Source organism: Perissodus microlepis, chromosome 14 (assembly GCF_051167445.1).
Source record: "Perissodus microlepis isolate ML-2025 ecotype Zambia chromosome 14, ASM5116744v1, whole genome shotgun sequence".
NCBI classification, from domain to species: Eukaryota; Metazoa; Chordata; class Actinopteri; order Cichliformes; family Cichlidae; genus Perissodus; species Perissodus microlepis.
This window is the reverse complement of record NC_140474.1, coordinates 36,464,088-36,481,657: the sequence shown is the minus strand read 5'-3', so window position 1 is coordinate 36,481,657 and position 17,570 is coordinate 36,464,088. Positions and strand designations below refer to the sequence as shown.

The window sequence follows — 17,570 nt, the reverse complement described above, 5'->3', positions numbered from 1 at the left end:
CCCACGTCACTGCCCACTTGTTAGAAATCAATAATTGTTTACATTTAAAACATTTTTAGGGATTTTGGTGCGTGTGGAACTTTGGTTACATTTCACATGTGTCTGTGGTGGTGACGGAGACTTCCTCTGTATTAAAATGTGCACCTCTGAAGATATTTAATAATGTAAAGTGTTTGCAAAAACATGATAAAATAAAATGACTTTCATTTGCAAACTGCTGTGTCCTTTCAGTTTATGTTGCATAATGCTGAAGTTCCTCTGGTGAAGTGGCACATCCTCCCAGCTTTATTCCTAATGGAATCTTGCACATCAGCCTAAACAAACACACAAAGGTTCACATTTATCCATTCAGTCTGTTCACGAACTCGTGCTGTAGCCATTTTCCTTTTGAAATATACACGAGCGTACGACACGAGCTGTTGATGGTTACGCGTCTTTTCTCTTCAAGGCTGGGAAGCTTCCACTGCAGCTCACAGTGTTAGGAATGAGATCAATCGTAGCACATAAAGCACACACTGTTAATCTAATGTCATTCAGTTTAACTGTCATCAGTTTTGTTTTTAGAATTAGAAGTTTTGCTGATTAACAGAGAAACAAACTCTCACTTCTCTCTCAGAACAAAGAGCATGGGTTGCCCATAAAACGTCCTTTAACCACCCTTTACTGCCTGTTAAAAATATGGCACTAATTAGCAGTGGTACTGTGCGCTGATGGTCACCGCTGTGGTTGAAATGGGAACATTAGGAGCAATCAGAGTGAGGACAAAAGACAGTTTCATTTTCTTCACTTTGTTTTTTTTTTTCTTGCATGAATGCAGGGAAAGAAGTCAATGTTTCACAAATCCAACAACAAGAATAATAATGATGTTTTTCTTTTTTTTACTGTCCATTCAGTGTCTGAGAAAGCACATCGGACATGCAGGCAGTCCACATGTAGCACTGCAAATGACATTTCGAGCATTTTCTTGGGAGACGTTAACAGTGCAGTTATTTTCAATTTGGACAAACTGTCAGACAAACTCTTTATTTCTGCAGGCAAAGAAAAAAAACAGGAAAATATAGATTTGAAAGATCTTGAATAGGAAAAAGATTTTGGTCAAAAGTTGTCAATGTACAAAATTCGGTGTGACGACTACACAAGCCTCCATTACTGCGCTCAATTAAAATTTACTATCTGGAAAGGCAGAGTGGGGAATATATCCAAATGATTTCAGAAACATCTCGATTACACTGTAAACATCTAAATTACTCCAGCAAAGCAGTAATAGTGTCATCTTGTTACTGCACCCTTTGTCAAATATGATTACATGAAAATCAAAGGCATGAAAGGAGCAAATTTAATCTAAAACACTGAGCGGGAGGCAGCGACGCTCTTACAGGGGAGAAGGAGCTCCCGCACGTCGCTGCCTGGAATAAACATTTCCTTTTTTTCCTCTGTCAGCACTCCTGTCTCATACGCTTCATTCAGACAATGGGCACACCTAACCTTCAAAAACACACACTGAGAACGACGGCAGCTGAGCGAGCAGCAGGCGACGAAGCAACAAGGTAACGAGCAGGGTTACGCTCTAATATTGAAAATAGTGGACGTTCCTCCCTGACAGCAGACATATCAAAATATTAAACTGTATTTTATCTGTTCTTTATTTAGCTTCCTTCTAAGCAGCTGCTCAAAACAGCTGCTACCCTTTAAATGAACAAGTTTCCAAAAGTCTGCAATAAACGAGTCCAGGTGTTTCCACCCAGACATGAGCACAATTCGAGTTTTTGGAATGATTTGGGAATTAAAATGATCAGATTTGAATTGAGTGGAAATTGGCACAATTTTCAGCAGCTTGAAAATTCAACCCCAGAAATGAATGACCAGTGGCGGCGTAGCTGATTGGTGAGCAGCCGTCTGAGACGAGAAGAAACTAAACAAAAAACAAAACGCATGCTGACCATAGAAACACAAATCTTTTGATTTGGACTCAATACACCGCATCGGTGCGTGAGTGTACGATGGTGGACGGGCAGGCAGAGCAGGGTGGGACGGATGCCAGCGACGAGGAGTCCTAGGGGAAGTTGGTGGGGAAGAGGCTGAGTGGCTGGCTCTCGTTGGTGGGCAGAGGCGAGCGGTAGCCCTCGAAGTTGCGTGGGATGCTGCCGCTGGTGGAACCTGAGCTGTTGCTGAGGGTCTCGATGCTTCCCTCCCTCTGCAGCTCTGCGGGGACAGTGAGACAGAACGAGAGAACGCAGAGTTAGAGCCAGCAGACAAACTGGCTAATCAATAACTAGACCTACGTGTGCCGCCTCAGTCTCCCTGTGGTTTATTCAGAACCACCGGAGGTGCAGCCCTCTTTCAGGAATATACCAGCTGAGAATGAGTAAATAAAATCTACCGACAGCATCTCAGAGAAAGTTTTTACTGAAAAATGTCAAGTGACAAGACTTCACTAAGCTGGGCTGAGATGCTGCTCAGGTCCTGAGGAAGAGCATTCACGCTGCTTCGTCTGTGTCCAAGTGAAAACCCTCCTGACGGCATCGCCACACCCCGGCTATAGGACGCTGTTTACTAAAAACATTGATTGCATTTGCAGTTATGAAGCAACTAACAGTTGAAGCAACAGGAAAACACCTTTTTAATTCTACCGGTGTATTACAAACATATCGCCCTTATCAATCTTTCTGAATGCTCCCGCCACAGAGCACAGGCTACTGTCGTGGTTTAACTTTAACCTACTGTAGTTCTTGTAGTTGGGCTTCCATCAAGTTTTCATGTTTAATGGGACTATTACCAACATTTCAGGGCAAGCACTGAGAGTTTTCCCTTAAAAGAAAATGTTTTGATAATCTACATCGGGAATTCTCACATTGTTGATGACCAACATGCTAAATGATGGCTGACTGAGGGCTAAATTCACACATCAAACACATTGTGAGTTTGTACCGTGTCTGCTCAGCAGATGGAGGTACTTTTGTTGGTGGTCTATGGATTGTATCATAATATTACAAAATCTACTTCTAATTATTTTCAAAGTATTTTAGCAAGACACAATAACATACACGATCAAGTCTAAACATTAGAGCAGATGTGAGTGTAACAGCATGAAACATTGGACTTTAACAGCTTCACTTTACAGAGAGTCAAAAAGGGATTTTTAGGCAGCACAGAGGTTCCAGGAGTTTCCCTTCTTATTGCTCCACCGCGATTACTCATCAGACCACTACGAACCTGCTTTTGTGTCAGACAGATGAAATCCACATCTGTGGGAATAACCCACAGTATGAGTGGACATCAGTTATTCTGGGACTCAACTCTCTGGGTGACACAGGGCATATTTCTGACATGTCGCATGGCTGCCCCCCTCCCAGCCCTTCAGCGTCCCTCACTGTGGAATGACCGAGCTACTTTGGTAAAAAGCCCTCCATAAGGAACTTATTACTGTTATTAAATGCTGTAAAACATATCCATAGATATGTGGATGGGATGGCGTGCGCAAAAGCGGCAACGCAGTATTAAGACCGTGATGCATGCAGTGTGCAGTGACATCCATCAGGCTTCTAGCTGCGTTTAATCTGCTGTTGCTTCCCGGACGCTCTGCTGACACCGGTCGCCGCCCTGCAAACACACAGCACTGAGCACTGTGACGGAGCATGGCTGTCATCGACAAACCGAGAGCAGGATTTGATAATGCATTTACAGGAGACGTGCGCATGCTCACGGCTCAGGCTGTAGACTAGAGACGATCAAATGTTCTCATCCGACAGACACTCAGGGACACGAAACATCGTATTGGCAAGAGAAAGAAGGACTCGACGATTCAACGAGGATCAAACTGCAAAGCATTATATTTAATAACTATTCTTTTGGTTTAGTAAATTATTACTTCTTTACTCCTGTGCAGTGACTTGTTATTCTAACTGTCCTCTCCAGAATGGCCTTCAGTATGAACAGAAAGGAGCGCTGGTAGGTATGAGATGTGTTTCGGTCATTCTTGTGTTAGTGACACAATGTTCTCAACCAGAGTGAAAATAAAGGTAAATACAGCTGTTTATAGGTGCTGCTGTGATCTAAATCTGTTGTCACTCCGAGTTTTTCCTGGGCCAGAACGTAACGCTCTGAATCCTTCAGCCGTTTGAAACTAACTGCAGAAAACGCTACTGACCTCGGGATGAACAAAAATCCTAATTTGCTTAAGACTGAGTTCAAATTCATAGCGCAGTGACATGAAACCACAGTTTAATGTGTCCTTGTGTCCTGCAGATGTTCAGGAGCTAATGTGGATACTGTCTTTGTCATGGTGGCTTTGCAGGAAGTGGAAGCTTCTTACTTTAGCTCAGGAAACCTAAGACAAACCGCAACTGTTATTATCCCAGCTAACATGCAATGTGCCACACTGTGGTGAGATCCCAGCCTCTCCCAACCCCTTCCTCTTTAATTTCCCAACGCTACACTGGGCAGAAATGCTGCAGTAATTCCAGGCAGAGATGAGAACTGCTGGTTTACACTGTTCTGGGTTCAGATAATATGGTACTGGTGATTTAATTAGTATCTGGGAAAACGGCGCTCCATTCAGCGAGACATCAGCACTGCAGTGCCAATAACACTAAAGTTAAGATTTTAAGATGTAAAGTGGAGAAACTGGTGACGCTGGGATGGTTCCATTGATATTGGTTTAAAAGGCCAATCTCCTTTTAATACACACTTTCTGTCTGACACATGAACGCACAATATCGCAGCATACATCACAGTGTTGGGCTCCTTCAGGTGGACCCAAAGGAGTTCTACTTTTTATTTTTTTTACCCTACCAGCATTTCCATAGTTTAATTCTTCCTGTAAATCCAAAAAGCTCTGCTAATTTTATTTTTCCTTCACAGCCTCCATTCTTTCCACACCGCTGATCAATACTTCCAGGCTCTTACCCTACAGGCTAGCCTCAGCTACCCAGCTGGATCTGTGCTGCAGTGTTATTGAAGGCGATGTAAGCTGCTGAACGCCCCAGTAAAGCCCTAAAGGCCTTTTCTAGTGCTGCCTAATCCACCTCATTGTGTGACGCCCACCAGCTATTCAACAAGTCTTAACCTCTCACGCCCCCAACACAATCCCCGAGCGCTCTAACGTCGGGGATCTTTTCCTCTGGGACTGATGTCACAAGGTAAAGTAATATGATTATTTACAAGGTGGTTTTGTCTGATGTGATGTGTAGATAATGCTGCTCTGGAGTGAGGAGAGTGAAGAAACGGAAACTACCACGAGCTTTGACTGATATAGGCTTTTAAAGAGTGGCTGATCTGAGTGTTACTATATAGCGGCTTATCTATAAAAATGTCACTTTCAATGCAAAATATTTGAAAGCGCGCAGCAGATGGGACTCTTGGGATACAGCATGGATTATCCTGAGGAGAAGAAAGCTCTGAGATAGTAGTTTAACCACTGGAGGTGAGAAAAACTAAATCTTCTTAACCAAGAAAACTCAACTCATGTGGAATCTAAACCATGTAGGCCTGTTGCTACAAATGATGACTGTAAGGCTCCTGGGACTGAAGCCATGCTCAGGATGACATCGGGGGCCAGTCTTCGAAAGAAAATGCATGTTAACTCAAAACATGGATATGAAAAAGCTGTCAGTAAAGCAGAAGCGTATGCCACAGTTGGGGATAACGTGGAGGTTTTCCAGGCTGGAGTTGGATGAGTGCGGGGATGGGGGTTCTCGGCAGTGTTAAAGGAGGAAAATTTAGTACTTTTTGGAAATTTGTCCTCAACACAATCCGACAGACACGTAACAAAACAGCAGCAAGTTAATACCTCATCAGCCGTACAGAGGGAACGGTCCGAAACGCTCCAGCCTGAACCCTCGGCTGTGAACAGGCCTAATCCTCTTACACTCTCACACAAACACATGCAGACTTTCATTTTTATTCACACAGACTAAATCTGCTCTCACAGCACACAAATATTTTAGCGGTTGTGAAAAGTCCTCACATCTTTTCACACTTGCACATCACTTCCTCTACAAGTTAATGGGATTTTCTAGTTTTTTACTATTTAGCTGGTATTAGTTAAATTTAGTGGATCACCTCTGCTGTTTGGGATAGCAACTACATCAAGTACAACACACACCTTTATTTTGCTGGTCACCTTTGTATAAGTCTGACTGTCTGCAGGTTTGAAACCCGTCTTTTCAGTTGACCGCTCGTGCTACTTTCCCTGTCAGATGTATTTGAGTACAATGTTGTTATTGCCAGGATACGATTATCTCCATGGAAATTAAACACCATCTGCTGAAATTGGCAAAAAAGATCCAGACTGTGGACTTTGAAGAGTTTACGTTAATCAGTTACCCCAACGTCAAGAACTCTGTAAGTTTTCAGTTTACAGTCTCCCAACATGACCGACTAACACGCGTGTCATTTTCTGCCTTTGTCCGTGCTCTTATGTACTGTGAAGGAGAAATGTCCTCACGAACACAACTGCATGTACAGAGCACTTCCTGAGGCCCCGACTGGCAGCGTGTCAGTGTGTGTCATGTGCCTGTTATGGTGAGATGAGACACACCACTGAGAGGAGGGGATCAAAGAGAATACAAAGGAGCTTTTAATCAGAGGCTCTGTGCCAGCCAGACTGGGTAGAGTCTCATCCATCCTTCTATCCATCCATCCCTCTTTCCCCCTGGGAGGCTGGGATGGGGGCAGTAACCCATAGCCATAGTATACTTATCCTAGCTGATTGTTTTTGTGTTTTAACTTTAATCTCACCATTAGCTGCAGCTGCCTCTGATTAGTGCTCTCACGTCACATTCCAACCCCCAACAGTGTCACACACACACTTATACACATGTGCATATGCTAACTGTGTGAAACCTATGTGAAAATTACTTCACGTCATCATTATGGAGCAAAGTCGGGTTACTGCTAGCTTGTAATGGTGATTTCATACTGTCAGTGAACAAAAGACCAGACTCTTTATTAGGTGCATCTTGCCAGTACTGGCTTGGAGTCACTGTTACCTTCAGAAGTGCCTTAATTCATCATGGAATAGATTCAACAAGCTGCTGGAAACATTCCTCACAGATCCCGGCCCATATAGACACAATCATCACTGCAGATATGAGGCAGGATGATTTTTGAATGTCCAAACACATTCAAGACTCACCAGACAAGGCAACATTTTTCCAGTTTTGGTGAGCTCTCAATTTCCTGTTCTTAGCAGACAGGAGTGGTACCTGATGTGGTCTTCAACGTGTTGTGCATTCAGAGATGCTCCTCTACATATCTTGGTTGTGACCATTAGTTACTTCAGTTACTACCGCCTCCTCGTCAGCTTGAAGCAGTCTGCTGACCTCTGACCTCTGTGCATTCTCTCACAGAAGCAGTGATTCTATTCTCTGTGCCTTCTCTGTGAACTTTCACCTCCACACACTTTTTATGTTCATGTGAAGGCTCAGCCACAAGTAAGTGCTGTTATAAAACAAATCATTTATGAGATCCTTCTAAACTGAGTGTCCCTAATACGCGTTTATTAACCACACAATAATGCAGAGCACCTGTTTTGTGTCCTATGCCGAGGAAACCCCACAACACCACACTTATAAGTTTGGATTCAATTAGTTTATTTTAGGAGCAACAATTTAGGAATTGTTGCTACAAATAATTCACACTGGACAGATGCATTTTCCAAAAGCTAATGCCTCTAGGTCTTACTACAACCATTTCATAGCAAACATAACTACCTTTAAATTATTTTTGCATCAGAGAAAAGCGAGAATGTTCCAAACCTCGTTGTTATTTATCCTACCCATAAATAAAACCACCTTAATTATGTGGCGATGAGTGTGACCTTACATGGAGCTGCCCTTGTCCCCATTGGCAGAGCGTAGGGGCTCGACCCTGAAACAGGCACTGGCGCTGGGCGCAGTCTACCTCTGTGCTTTAATTTTTTAGAGTGACCAAAAAATGTTCTATCAAGCAAATTCTTTCAGTCTCCAGAACAACACAATGTGAAGATAAACACAAATGAAATGCTCAAGAAGTTTCACGTCATTTCATGATGAACGCCATCAGGCCTTTGGAAACGGCTACAGGGGTCAAAATATTCAGAATCAGACGCCCACGTTCATCATCTATAGTACTGGCATATTATAGCACACTGACAGTATATGTGAAAATGCGACTAATAATAATGAGCTGCACATATAAAAACATTTAAAATCACTGTATGAATCCTTGCTGTGCACGATCCTTAGAAAGCTGTCCAGTTGGAAGACTGAACCCACATTAGTGGAAAGCTCATTAAAATCTACCGGAGATCATCCTGATGCGCTGTGAAAAGCCGGGCTTAACACACGCTCCTGTGTAAAGGACATCACACATTAATGCGGCTGGAGACACACATGCCACGTACAGTATATCAGCAGAGATGGCATGTGCAGCTGAAGCCACGTGCTGCCTGGATCAAGCTCAGTGAATTTATTTTTATGTATACTGGCCAGTTGGTGTAAAAACAGGCCTGGATTCATACACCTACATCTCTCCTGACTAATTACAGAGGCAAAAAGATGCTTAAAATACATTTAACAGCACACTAACAGTGTCCAGCTCGCATGTTACCAAGCTGTCCTCTGAGAACGGACGACAGCCACATGCTCAAACTCCATGGGATAAACCGCAGCCCCATCAATCATGATACTCAACAGGTAGTGTGATTAAGAAGCAAATGCAAAGGAAAGTGATTCATGGGGCTAATTCAGGCCTTTGAGCAGAGACTTTCTCTCCGTCTTCTCTGACCCAGCAGCTCCATATATGCAGCTAACCACAAGTTTCCCAGCAGCTGCTCATTAGGGTGTGTTATAAGGAGTGCCAACAACAGTCAGGGACACTCCTGACACTCTATGTGGGCCGCTTTGAATTAGGGCTCTAATGAAAACCTAGTGGTGACCCAGCCTTTGACTAGCTACTTACCCAGAGCAGACCGACAGCCGCCACGCCACTGGACACTGGATGGAAATGCTTTTATAGGCCGGCTGCTGCACTTAGATATGGATCAAAACACAGCAAACAGACCCAGACTGGTCTCTCAAGTGAGTAATGTAACAGCAGTATGCCCAGCACGCAGTTAGTTGCGCTGAACTAAACTGCAGATTAAAACACATTTGTATTTTCTGAATTTAATGACATATATGTGGCTTGGGGAAAATTATGACATGCTACAAAGTTTCTTATTTTCTCCACAGTTCAGGTTCTTCGAATCTGAATCAGCTCTTTGAATCGGTCAAGTTTAGTACCAGCATTTCTTGATGAAGCAACATATTTGATCCATGGTGTTTGAGGTAATTCCACACACAGAGGGTTTCCTTCAGCGATAAATAACTAAATATGTTTCTGACCTGTTCCACTCCAGCTCCAGCTCATTAAGACACCAAGACTTTAAGGTGCCCTGTTGTATATGGCACCAAGATAAATCACCAGGTTAGCTTCACATCCTTGTTAGTGGGAGCGATCCTGGATCAGATTTGCTTCGGCACATTCTCCAGTAACGTTTTACAAATTAATGATGTGCACTTACTGAAGCTCCTCACATGCTTTGCTGTTTGTTTGGCCATGACACGCTGGGCCTTGTCAGTGAGGTTTACACATATGCACGGCGAACATGAGTATGAGAAGGGGCTGTTATTTGCTTCATCTGCCCGCTGGTGCACACAATCACAGAATACAAATATGAAGCTCAGTGGGAACACCTGGAATAAATGTGCTGATAAATATAACCAAATCAAATGCTCACTGAAAGATCTATTGGGTATTAAAATGATGCATTATATTCCTTTCTTATCCTTGATCATCATCAACAGAACATCAACTAAGAAAATGTATTTTGTGAAAAAAGCTGTTCATCCCTCCAGAAGCGTTCGGTCATCTGTCTCGCACGTGAAGACGTTTGTGGAAATTGTCATTTCTGTGCATTTTAAAAACCACCCAAGCCTCTCGTAGGCACTTTAATCTAACAGTAGCTACATCGACAGTAAGCACATTCAAAGAGTTCTACTTGTGTAAGCGCTTCATGAGCAAACTGCCTATGGTAAGGAACAGATCATCCACTGTAGCCCGCTGAAATATCCCAACGTGAACACGCAGACATAGCTGCATACATATGGTTTGACAAGCTTGTTGGGAGACCTCTGTCAGTGGTTTTGGACAGGACGGCTGGTCTCAGCTGAAAGAGGTAGCTGGTGTTGGTGCCCACTGAGAAAACTGACAGACAGCACATCGTCAAGAGGCTGTCGCTCATCATCACATCAAATATGTGAGCATGCCAAAATAAGAGACAGATAAAGCTGTACACTGTGTGTGTGTCTGCATGTGTGGTGGGGGACCAGTTCAGAGTCGTAATGGGGCTGGAGTCAATCCCAGCTATCATAGGGCGAGACAATTATAAGATCCATAGTTATACTTTATTCCTATTATTGTTACATTTACTGTATTTGTGTCTTTTCTTGTGTGTTATTATTACATTTGTTTTTAAGACATTTATTGGCTGCTATAGCTCCAGTTTCCATTTAGAATTAATGACATACTTACTGCATCACTGTTCAGGATTGCATTTTTGTAATACAAAGAAATAAATCAAAGCATTCAGCACGCATCCCGAAACGGTTTTCAGCTTCACAACTAAAAATATTCCTTAAAGTAGATCCTACCTCTAAGTATCAAACACAACTAGCTAAAATCTGTATGTTTAACTTGTTCTGTATATATAGTTCTACATATGTGGATGCTGTTCATTAGAATCATACCCATGGCTTCCTCGGTTGGGTCAAATATGCTGTGAATAAACGAAGAAACTGTAAATTGTATTTCCTCCTCATCATCACATGCTCAAACTAACAGGGAGTCTTCTTCAAGATTGTTTTCGGTCTCGGAACAACATTGTGCATCAGTCACAACAGAATCGCTTCTGTTTTAATAAAATGTCAGCGCGATCCTGCTTCTGTGTAAACGGAACCACTGCAGTATTACGCACATTTAACACACCTTTATGCAAACCCACACACAGACAAACGCCCAGGTCTCTGCAATGCTTTCTCAACAAGTGTGAAACCAGAAGAGCAGCAAATGAAAGCAAACTCATGTAAAACTACAAAGCCAGTAAGAGGAACAAGGTTCCATCAGGCATAACACCAGTGCAGTACCAGTACTTATGTACAGGTTGGCACTGAGACACAGATACACAAACAATCACCAAAGCAGTCAGCACAGGGTCAGCAGGCTGAGTTCAGCCGGTCTGTATAAAGGTGCACGGGTCACTGACAGGCAGCTGAGACACAAAGACAGGCTTCCATTGCATGTGCTGTTCCCTCTATGTACAATAGAAACGCAGTGTTTAAATCTTTCACTTATGAGTTTTAACACACAGAAAGATCAACTTTGGGTAGAAAAGGGTCAGCTTTTAACTGAGGATTTCACCTCTAAGAATTATGGTTTCCTTTAACCGTTTTTATGTAAGGCACTTTGGCTGCCTTTGAACAAGAGCACGTAGGTCAGGACAGCAAAAGTCTGCATCCTAGCAGGATGCACGCTCGCAAACCCAATGTGCAGAAAAATGACGTGCTGCGAGTGGTGCAGTCAAATACTTGACAACCAGTTCTATGTGTCATATACTAATTCTGCTCTACAGGTATCAACTCCATGACTTAAGAACAAAAGGTATATTTTGCTTTTGATATGTATAACACACTGACACATTTCCACTGTATTACACTTTAATCCTCAGACTTCCTTTAATTATTACCTTTTAAATTCTATACCTGCTGATATTTTGTTCTTATCTGTATTTAAGGTGAAGTGGTGTTGAGCTGCTGAGGGGACCTCCCCAAGGGAGTAATAAAGTTCTATTGTATTCTATTCTACAAATAGATTTTAAGTGAAATAAAAAGAACTGCACAAAAGAGCAGGTGATGTGTGTGGAAGAGTATTCACACACACAAAAACGAATTAAAAAAATGCTAATTCTCTTCATTTGTTTACACCAGCAAGTCCTGCCCAATTAAAATTCTGTAAATTTTAAGGTCTTATTTTTAACAGTAAATATGTAAATATGGGAAATTTTAAAAACCACCTTTTAGTCGTTTTAGTTTAGTTGTTGTTACTGCTCTTTAAATATCATATAGGTTTATAGAAACCTGCTTTTCAAGGATTATTAACTTTAAATATCAAACTAATGCAAAACACAGTCTGACCAAAAACCCTGAAACATTTAGATCTTTACTACATCCCAGCGACAAAGACATTTATTATGGACAGAAACAACAAAAACAAGCTCCTGACAGAGACTTAGGATGTTTAAAACGCAGATGAAAATTTGTTTTCCTCAACTTAGTATTATGAGGTAAATGTAACAGCGACAGCTCTTGAGTCATTAAGCCACTGACAGGCAAAAGCAGACTAACTGACATAAGACATATTTCCATTGTGTGAGGAATGCAAAGAGGCAGAATGAAAAGTCAGACGTGCATTTACTCGATGGACACAGTTCTGGTTTTTGAGAGTGTTTGAAAGCAATAAAGGGTTGGAGTTATTTCTGCTTGTCCAATAGGAATTCATAATTTCCTAAAAGTAGTCCCTGTAATCAGGATAAATCAAGGATGGTTTTAAAATGTTATAACATAGAAAGAAAAAACTGCCATTTAGAGGCTTGGAAAAAGAAGAGCAAACCATGTTGTGCAAGCTTCCTCTCAAATTACTGTCAGTTTGTAACAGAAGATTATTGCACTCATCATTGGGATCATTTTGGCTCATTTCCCAATTACTGAAATAGACATCCTTGTATTGCTTTTGTTTGCATTTAAGTGACATCGAGTAGAAGAGAGAGATAACATTATCTCTATAGCATCAGCATGAATCAGATGCTTTTCATACTTAAGCTCTAATTTTTTTTAATATCATGGACGGGCTTTCATCTGGGACAAGTGGCTGCACAGATCCTCAATACACACAGAAAGCCAGTAGTCTGCATTAGTATAGACAGAACATGATATCAGTGCATCATTTCTTTCTCTGGCTGCGTTCGAGTCGGTCAGTCCTTCCCTCCTCTCATGGAGAAATGGGTGTTTTCAAAAGCCTCTGAGGGGTGGAAGTCTGTAAAAGGTGCTAATGTGTAGAAGCTGTCTCATCCTGTTTCACATTGTCAGTGTCAGTAAGGAGGTTATTTCCTTGCATTACAAAGCCATTAATGCACTTAGAAGAACAGAATAATGTTGGGAATCATTGGAGTTAGTGCTTCATAAAGTGCTGAATGTTTTACGTGTTAGCCATTTCAGATTAATATTTATTAAATAATCTTCATACAAAGCAAATAAGTGTTTGAAAGATATGAAACGTGGACAGACAGGTCTCATAAGCAGAATGGATCCAGGTCGATTTTGTCTTTTTCTTTTCAGCCTGCACTCATGGAAGATTGTAGTGGTTGCTAACAATAATAATAATAACAACAAGCCCACAGTGTCCAAAAGAAGAGTGGTGTAAGATGGTGAGATTCAAAGAAGCGCTCACAGTGGACAACAGCGCAAAATAGAAACAGTCCATGTCAATCCATCCCTCTAATTCCTGACTCGGGGTTTACTACAGTTCTCGGAGCAGGAGACTGAAGAGTGAAGTTTAGTCCAGTTTTTGGTCCTTGAATTTACTCGAGGATGAACTCGCTCGCTAAAAGAGGATCTTTGTTAACACGTTTAAGCCAGTACTCCAACATCACCACCCGATCCTAAACAGAAGTGGTGGATGCTCCCATTATTGTTTCCAGGATTTGGGCACGGTGAGGGAAAATCTTCAGAATCCAACATCTGAGGAAATGGCAGTCGAGCGAACGATGCTGTCAAGGACTGATAGGCTGGCAACAGGCTACGTCCTGATGCCAGACCACGCCACTTCTGTTTGAAGAATTGTGATTAGGTGATTTAAGGACTAAATGCTATACTAGTACTTGTATAGTGCTTTTCTACTCTGAGCACTCCAAAGGCTTTTTACTACAAACCTCATTCTCCACGTCACACACACGGCACAGGCTTGCACAGCTGCACTGATGTCCTTAATACTGGTCTACTGAACAAATATGAGCAGAAATGGTTATTAAATATCCTGAACATGAGTGAGAAATGTAAAACTGAATGTTTCAGTAGATTTGTATGCCTTCAGTTAGTTTTGGTGTGCTACTGTAGAGCTGCCACCATTTTCAGCACTACTGTAGCACGTCTTCAACATTTCTAACTATTAAAAGGGTTTATAGGACGTGCAGTTGTTGGTATCAGCTAAACTATCCAGTGATTTTTGTAGCTCCCCTCTGGGGCCTGTGTGAACTCTGCAATCAAATGCCTTAGTTAGGATCTTAACTTCTATATGCTACCATAACACAATTTGATTCAGCTGTAAGTATACACCAACCAAACAAACAGCTTATATGCAAACTTTCACTCGGGATTTAGGACTCATCATAGCGCAGAAACAGCACCGGTGAAGGCTACTAACGATCTTCTCATGGCCTCTGATAGTGAACTCATCCCTGTACTTATCTTGCTGTACTGCTGCTATCACATTTTACATCGGAGACTGGAGTACACTGTTGGGATTAAATGAAATGTGCTACATTGCTTTATAACATATTTATCTCATACAATGTAATCTATGTAAACATGCAGTCTTCCTCCACAAGGCCTTCCATGAGCTTCTTTGATGGGACAGATCATTTTACGTTACTTGAGTTTCCCTTGTGCAATATTATAAAACACTGCATACATTTCCACTGCTATGCAGATGATACTCAGTTATATTTATCTACAAAGCCAGATGACACAAATCAGGTTGTTAAACTACAGGCGTGTTTTAAAGATATAAAGGTCTGGATACCTGTCCTCTCATGTAAAGTCCATTTTCTTTTATCAGCACAAAGTCAAAAATATCCTCTTTCAATGTGATGCTGAAAAACTAGTTCCTGCATTTGTTTCTTTTAGGCTAGACAAACTGTAACTTTGTATCAACAGCTGTCTGGAAAATCTTCCGTTGATTTAAAATGCCACAGTGGGAGTGCTGACAGGAGCTACGAAGAAAGAGCATATTTCTCCTACATTAACTTCTCTTCATTGATACGTGTGATTTCTAGAGTTTCTTGAACGGGAGTCAGAGTTTGTATTCAACCTCTGCATATGCTCAGCTAGTTATTCTTTTCTCTTAAAATGCTGTAACTGGAATAAGAGTCAGACTGTACTGGTTGTTTTCATTATCCGGCTCATATATCAATCACTAAATAATATGTAACTACTGTACAAATACAAATGCAATCATTTACTCGTGTATTGCAGGGACATTTTTATTAGGTACAAGTCAGTTTATTGTTTGCTCTTTTTATATGATTTTCTAAGAGCATACCTCAAAAATTGATCTCCCTTACTAAAATTGCATTTGCACTGAAACAGAGTGACACTGACACACACAGACACGTATATACACACAGTTACATTCACACACAGTTACATTCACACACTAAAAAAGAAGCACATTTTGAAAACAACCTTTTCTGTTTTTGTAAAGTTATTTTGTCAGTTTTCAACGTTTCCCTCTGTTCTCTCTGCATTTATGCAAACAGACGTGTCCACAGTTGGACATTTTGTTGACAGGAAATTCCCGTGTTCGAAGAAGCCGCCCTCGTTTGGCTTAGCTTAGCTGCTTCTCCATTATGTATCCTATCACTTATTCATGCCACCATATTTTATTAATGAACACACAAATACATACCTATATGCAGACTCATGTGAGGAGAGATTGCATGTGTGTGTTATATACAGTGTGTCGACATGAAATTGAGGATTACGGGATCCCAGCAGAACGTATGCATAGGTCTGTGTTGAGTGCATGAGTTACAAACACATCACCTGATCTGTATACTAGCAGACTTTGCAAGTATTTGCAAAAATCTAATATTTTTCATGATGTGCTGAAAGGATGAATATGATGCGATCTGCTGGGTTATACATGTAATATAATATTTAAAAAAACATAACAGAATTTCTAAAGTGTGTTTTGTTTAAAAATATTTTTAATTTTACACCAGGGAGGAAGCTTACATCGTTTAAAGATTCAAAAATGTTTTCATATCTCAAAATCCTGAAGTAGTTTACATAATGAGCCCTGTAGCTTTCAACAATCTTAAGAAGTCCAACAAAGTGTTTTCCACATGGAATAAAATCTGCTTCTGACACGCCCCTCAGAAGTGGCCTTCCTGAGCTCACTTAAAGGACTCCGTCTTTGATGGTTAATCAAAGGAATCAGATAAATGAAGTCATTCCACAAACCTATAGATGGTAAAATGGTAAATGGCCTGTATTTGTATAGCGCTTTTCTAGTCCCTAAGGACCCCAAAGCGCTTTACACAACCAGTCATCCACCCATTGACACACTGGTGATGGCAGCTACATTGTAGCCACAGCCGCCCTGGGGCGCACTGACAGAGGCAAGGCTGCCGGACACTGGCGCCACCGGGCCCTCTGACCACCACCAGTAGGCAACGGGTGAAGTGTCTTGCCCAAGGACACAACGACCGAGACTGTCCGAGCCGGGGCTCGAACCGGCAACCTTCTGATTACAAGGAGAACTGTCAACTCTTGAGCCACGATCGCCCCGTGATGCACAAAAGTATTTATGTGTAGAAGTAAAGAAATCTTGAGCGTAATCTTTGTATCCATCCTGCTTTTACAACTCTTCACACCTCAGTTGGTTTCAAACACAGATTTAAGTGTCAGTGTGTGAAGAGAGAAGATTTCAGGTGCTGTCAGACAATCCAATATACACAGAAGCACTAAGGCTTCTTTTAACAGTGAAAAGCTGGAAGCTTATAATGTTTTCTCACAGTGAGAAAGGGGGTCGTCTTGACGTGAAGAACCATGAAGTCATAACCATTCATAGACTGAACGTGGATTACAACAATTTCAAGTTCACTTAATGCTCCGATTCACATGAACTACAGGTTTTTGTGCTATAATTAAAACATATAACATATCATCAGCATGTTAATAATGTAGTTCCCTGATGTGTCAGCGGTACACAAAGTAAGATAACCTTAGCCCACGTCTGGTATCTTTACCCCAAATTTCAAACTGCTTCAGTATCATGCGAGCAGAGTCGCTAGTATCAGCTGGAGTGACAGTTTGGAGAAAATGGCCTGCGTGCAGTTTGAGTGACGGGTCACGGATCACGGCGAGTTCACTGCTCGAGTCAGCAGAGCGACAGACGCTGCTGCGACAACAAGTATTTCGCTGCGTGCTGCTGCCGCCGCCAACGGTGGTGAAGCAGATTGGGTGAAGTGGATGGCCTTTAGCCACGAGTCCATTTTTGACTCTGTGCACAAAGTGTTTCCCCGCTCCTCTTGTTGTCTGACCAACCCAAAACAGACACGGGAGCAGGGCTTTAAAAAGCGCTTCCCACCACTCTAACCATCTTCCTCTTTCTCGCCCTAATTCTCTCACTCACTATGCTCTCCCTCGCCCTCTTTTTCTGTGAGCCCTCACAGCCCTGTGTGTGTGTGTGTGTGTGTGTGTGTGTGTGTGTGT

At 41.8% G+C, this 17,570-nt stretch overlaps 1 protein-coding gene across 3 annotated transcripts in view; it reads right to left on the bottom strand.

Annotated features, from left to right (window-relative positions):
- Positions 1-861: 861 nt before the first annotated feature.
- The window catches only part of bcas3 (BCAS3 microtubule associated cell migration factor), a 323,750-nt gene continuing 307,041 nt past the window's right edge, over positions 862-17,570 (bottom strand). For all 3 annotated transcript variants that reach the window (XM_084951630.1, XM_084951628.1, XM_084951629.1), the window contains one exon: positions 862-2,202. In XM_084951630.1, the coding sequence (XP_084807756.1) occupies positions 2,054-2,202 (149 nt within the window). In that variant the 3' untranslated portion in view covers positions 862-2,053. The remainder of the gene's footprint in view (positions 2,203-17,570) is intronic.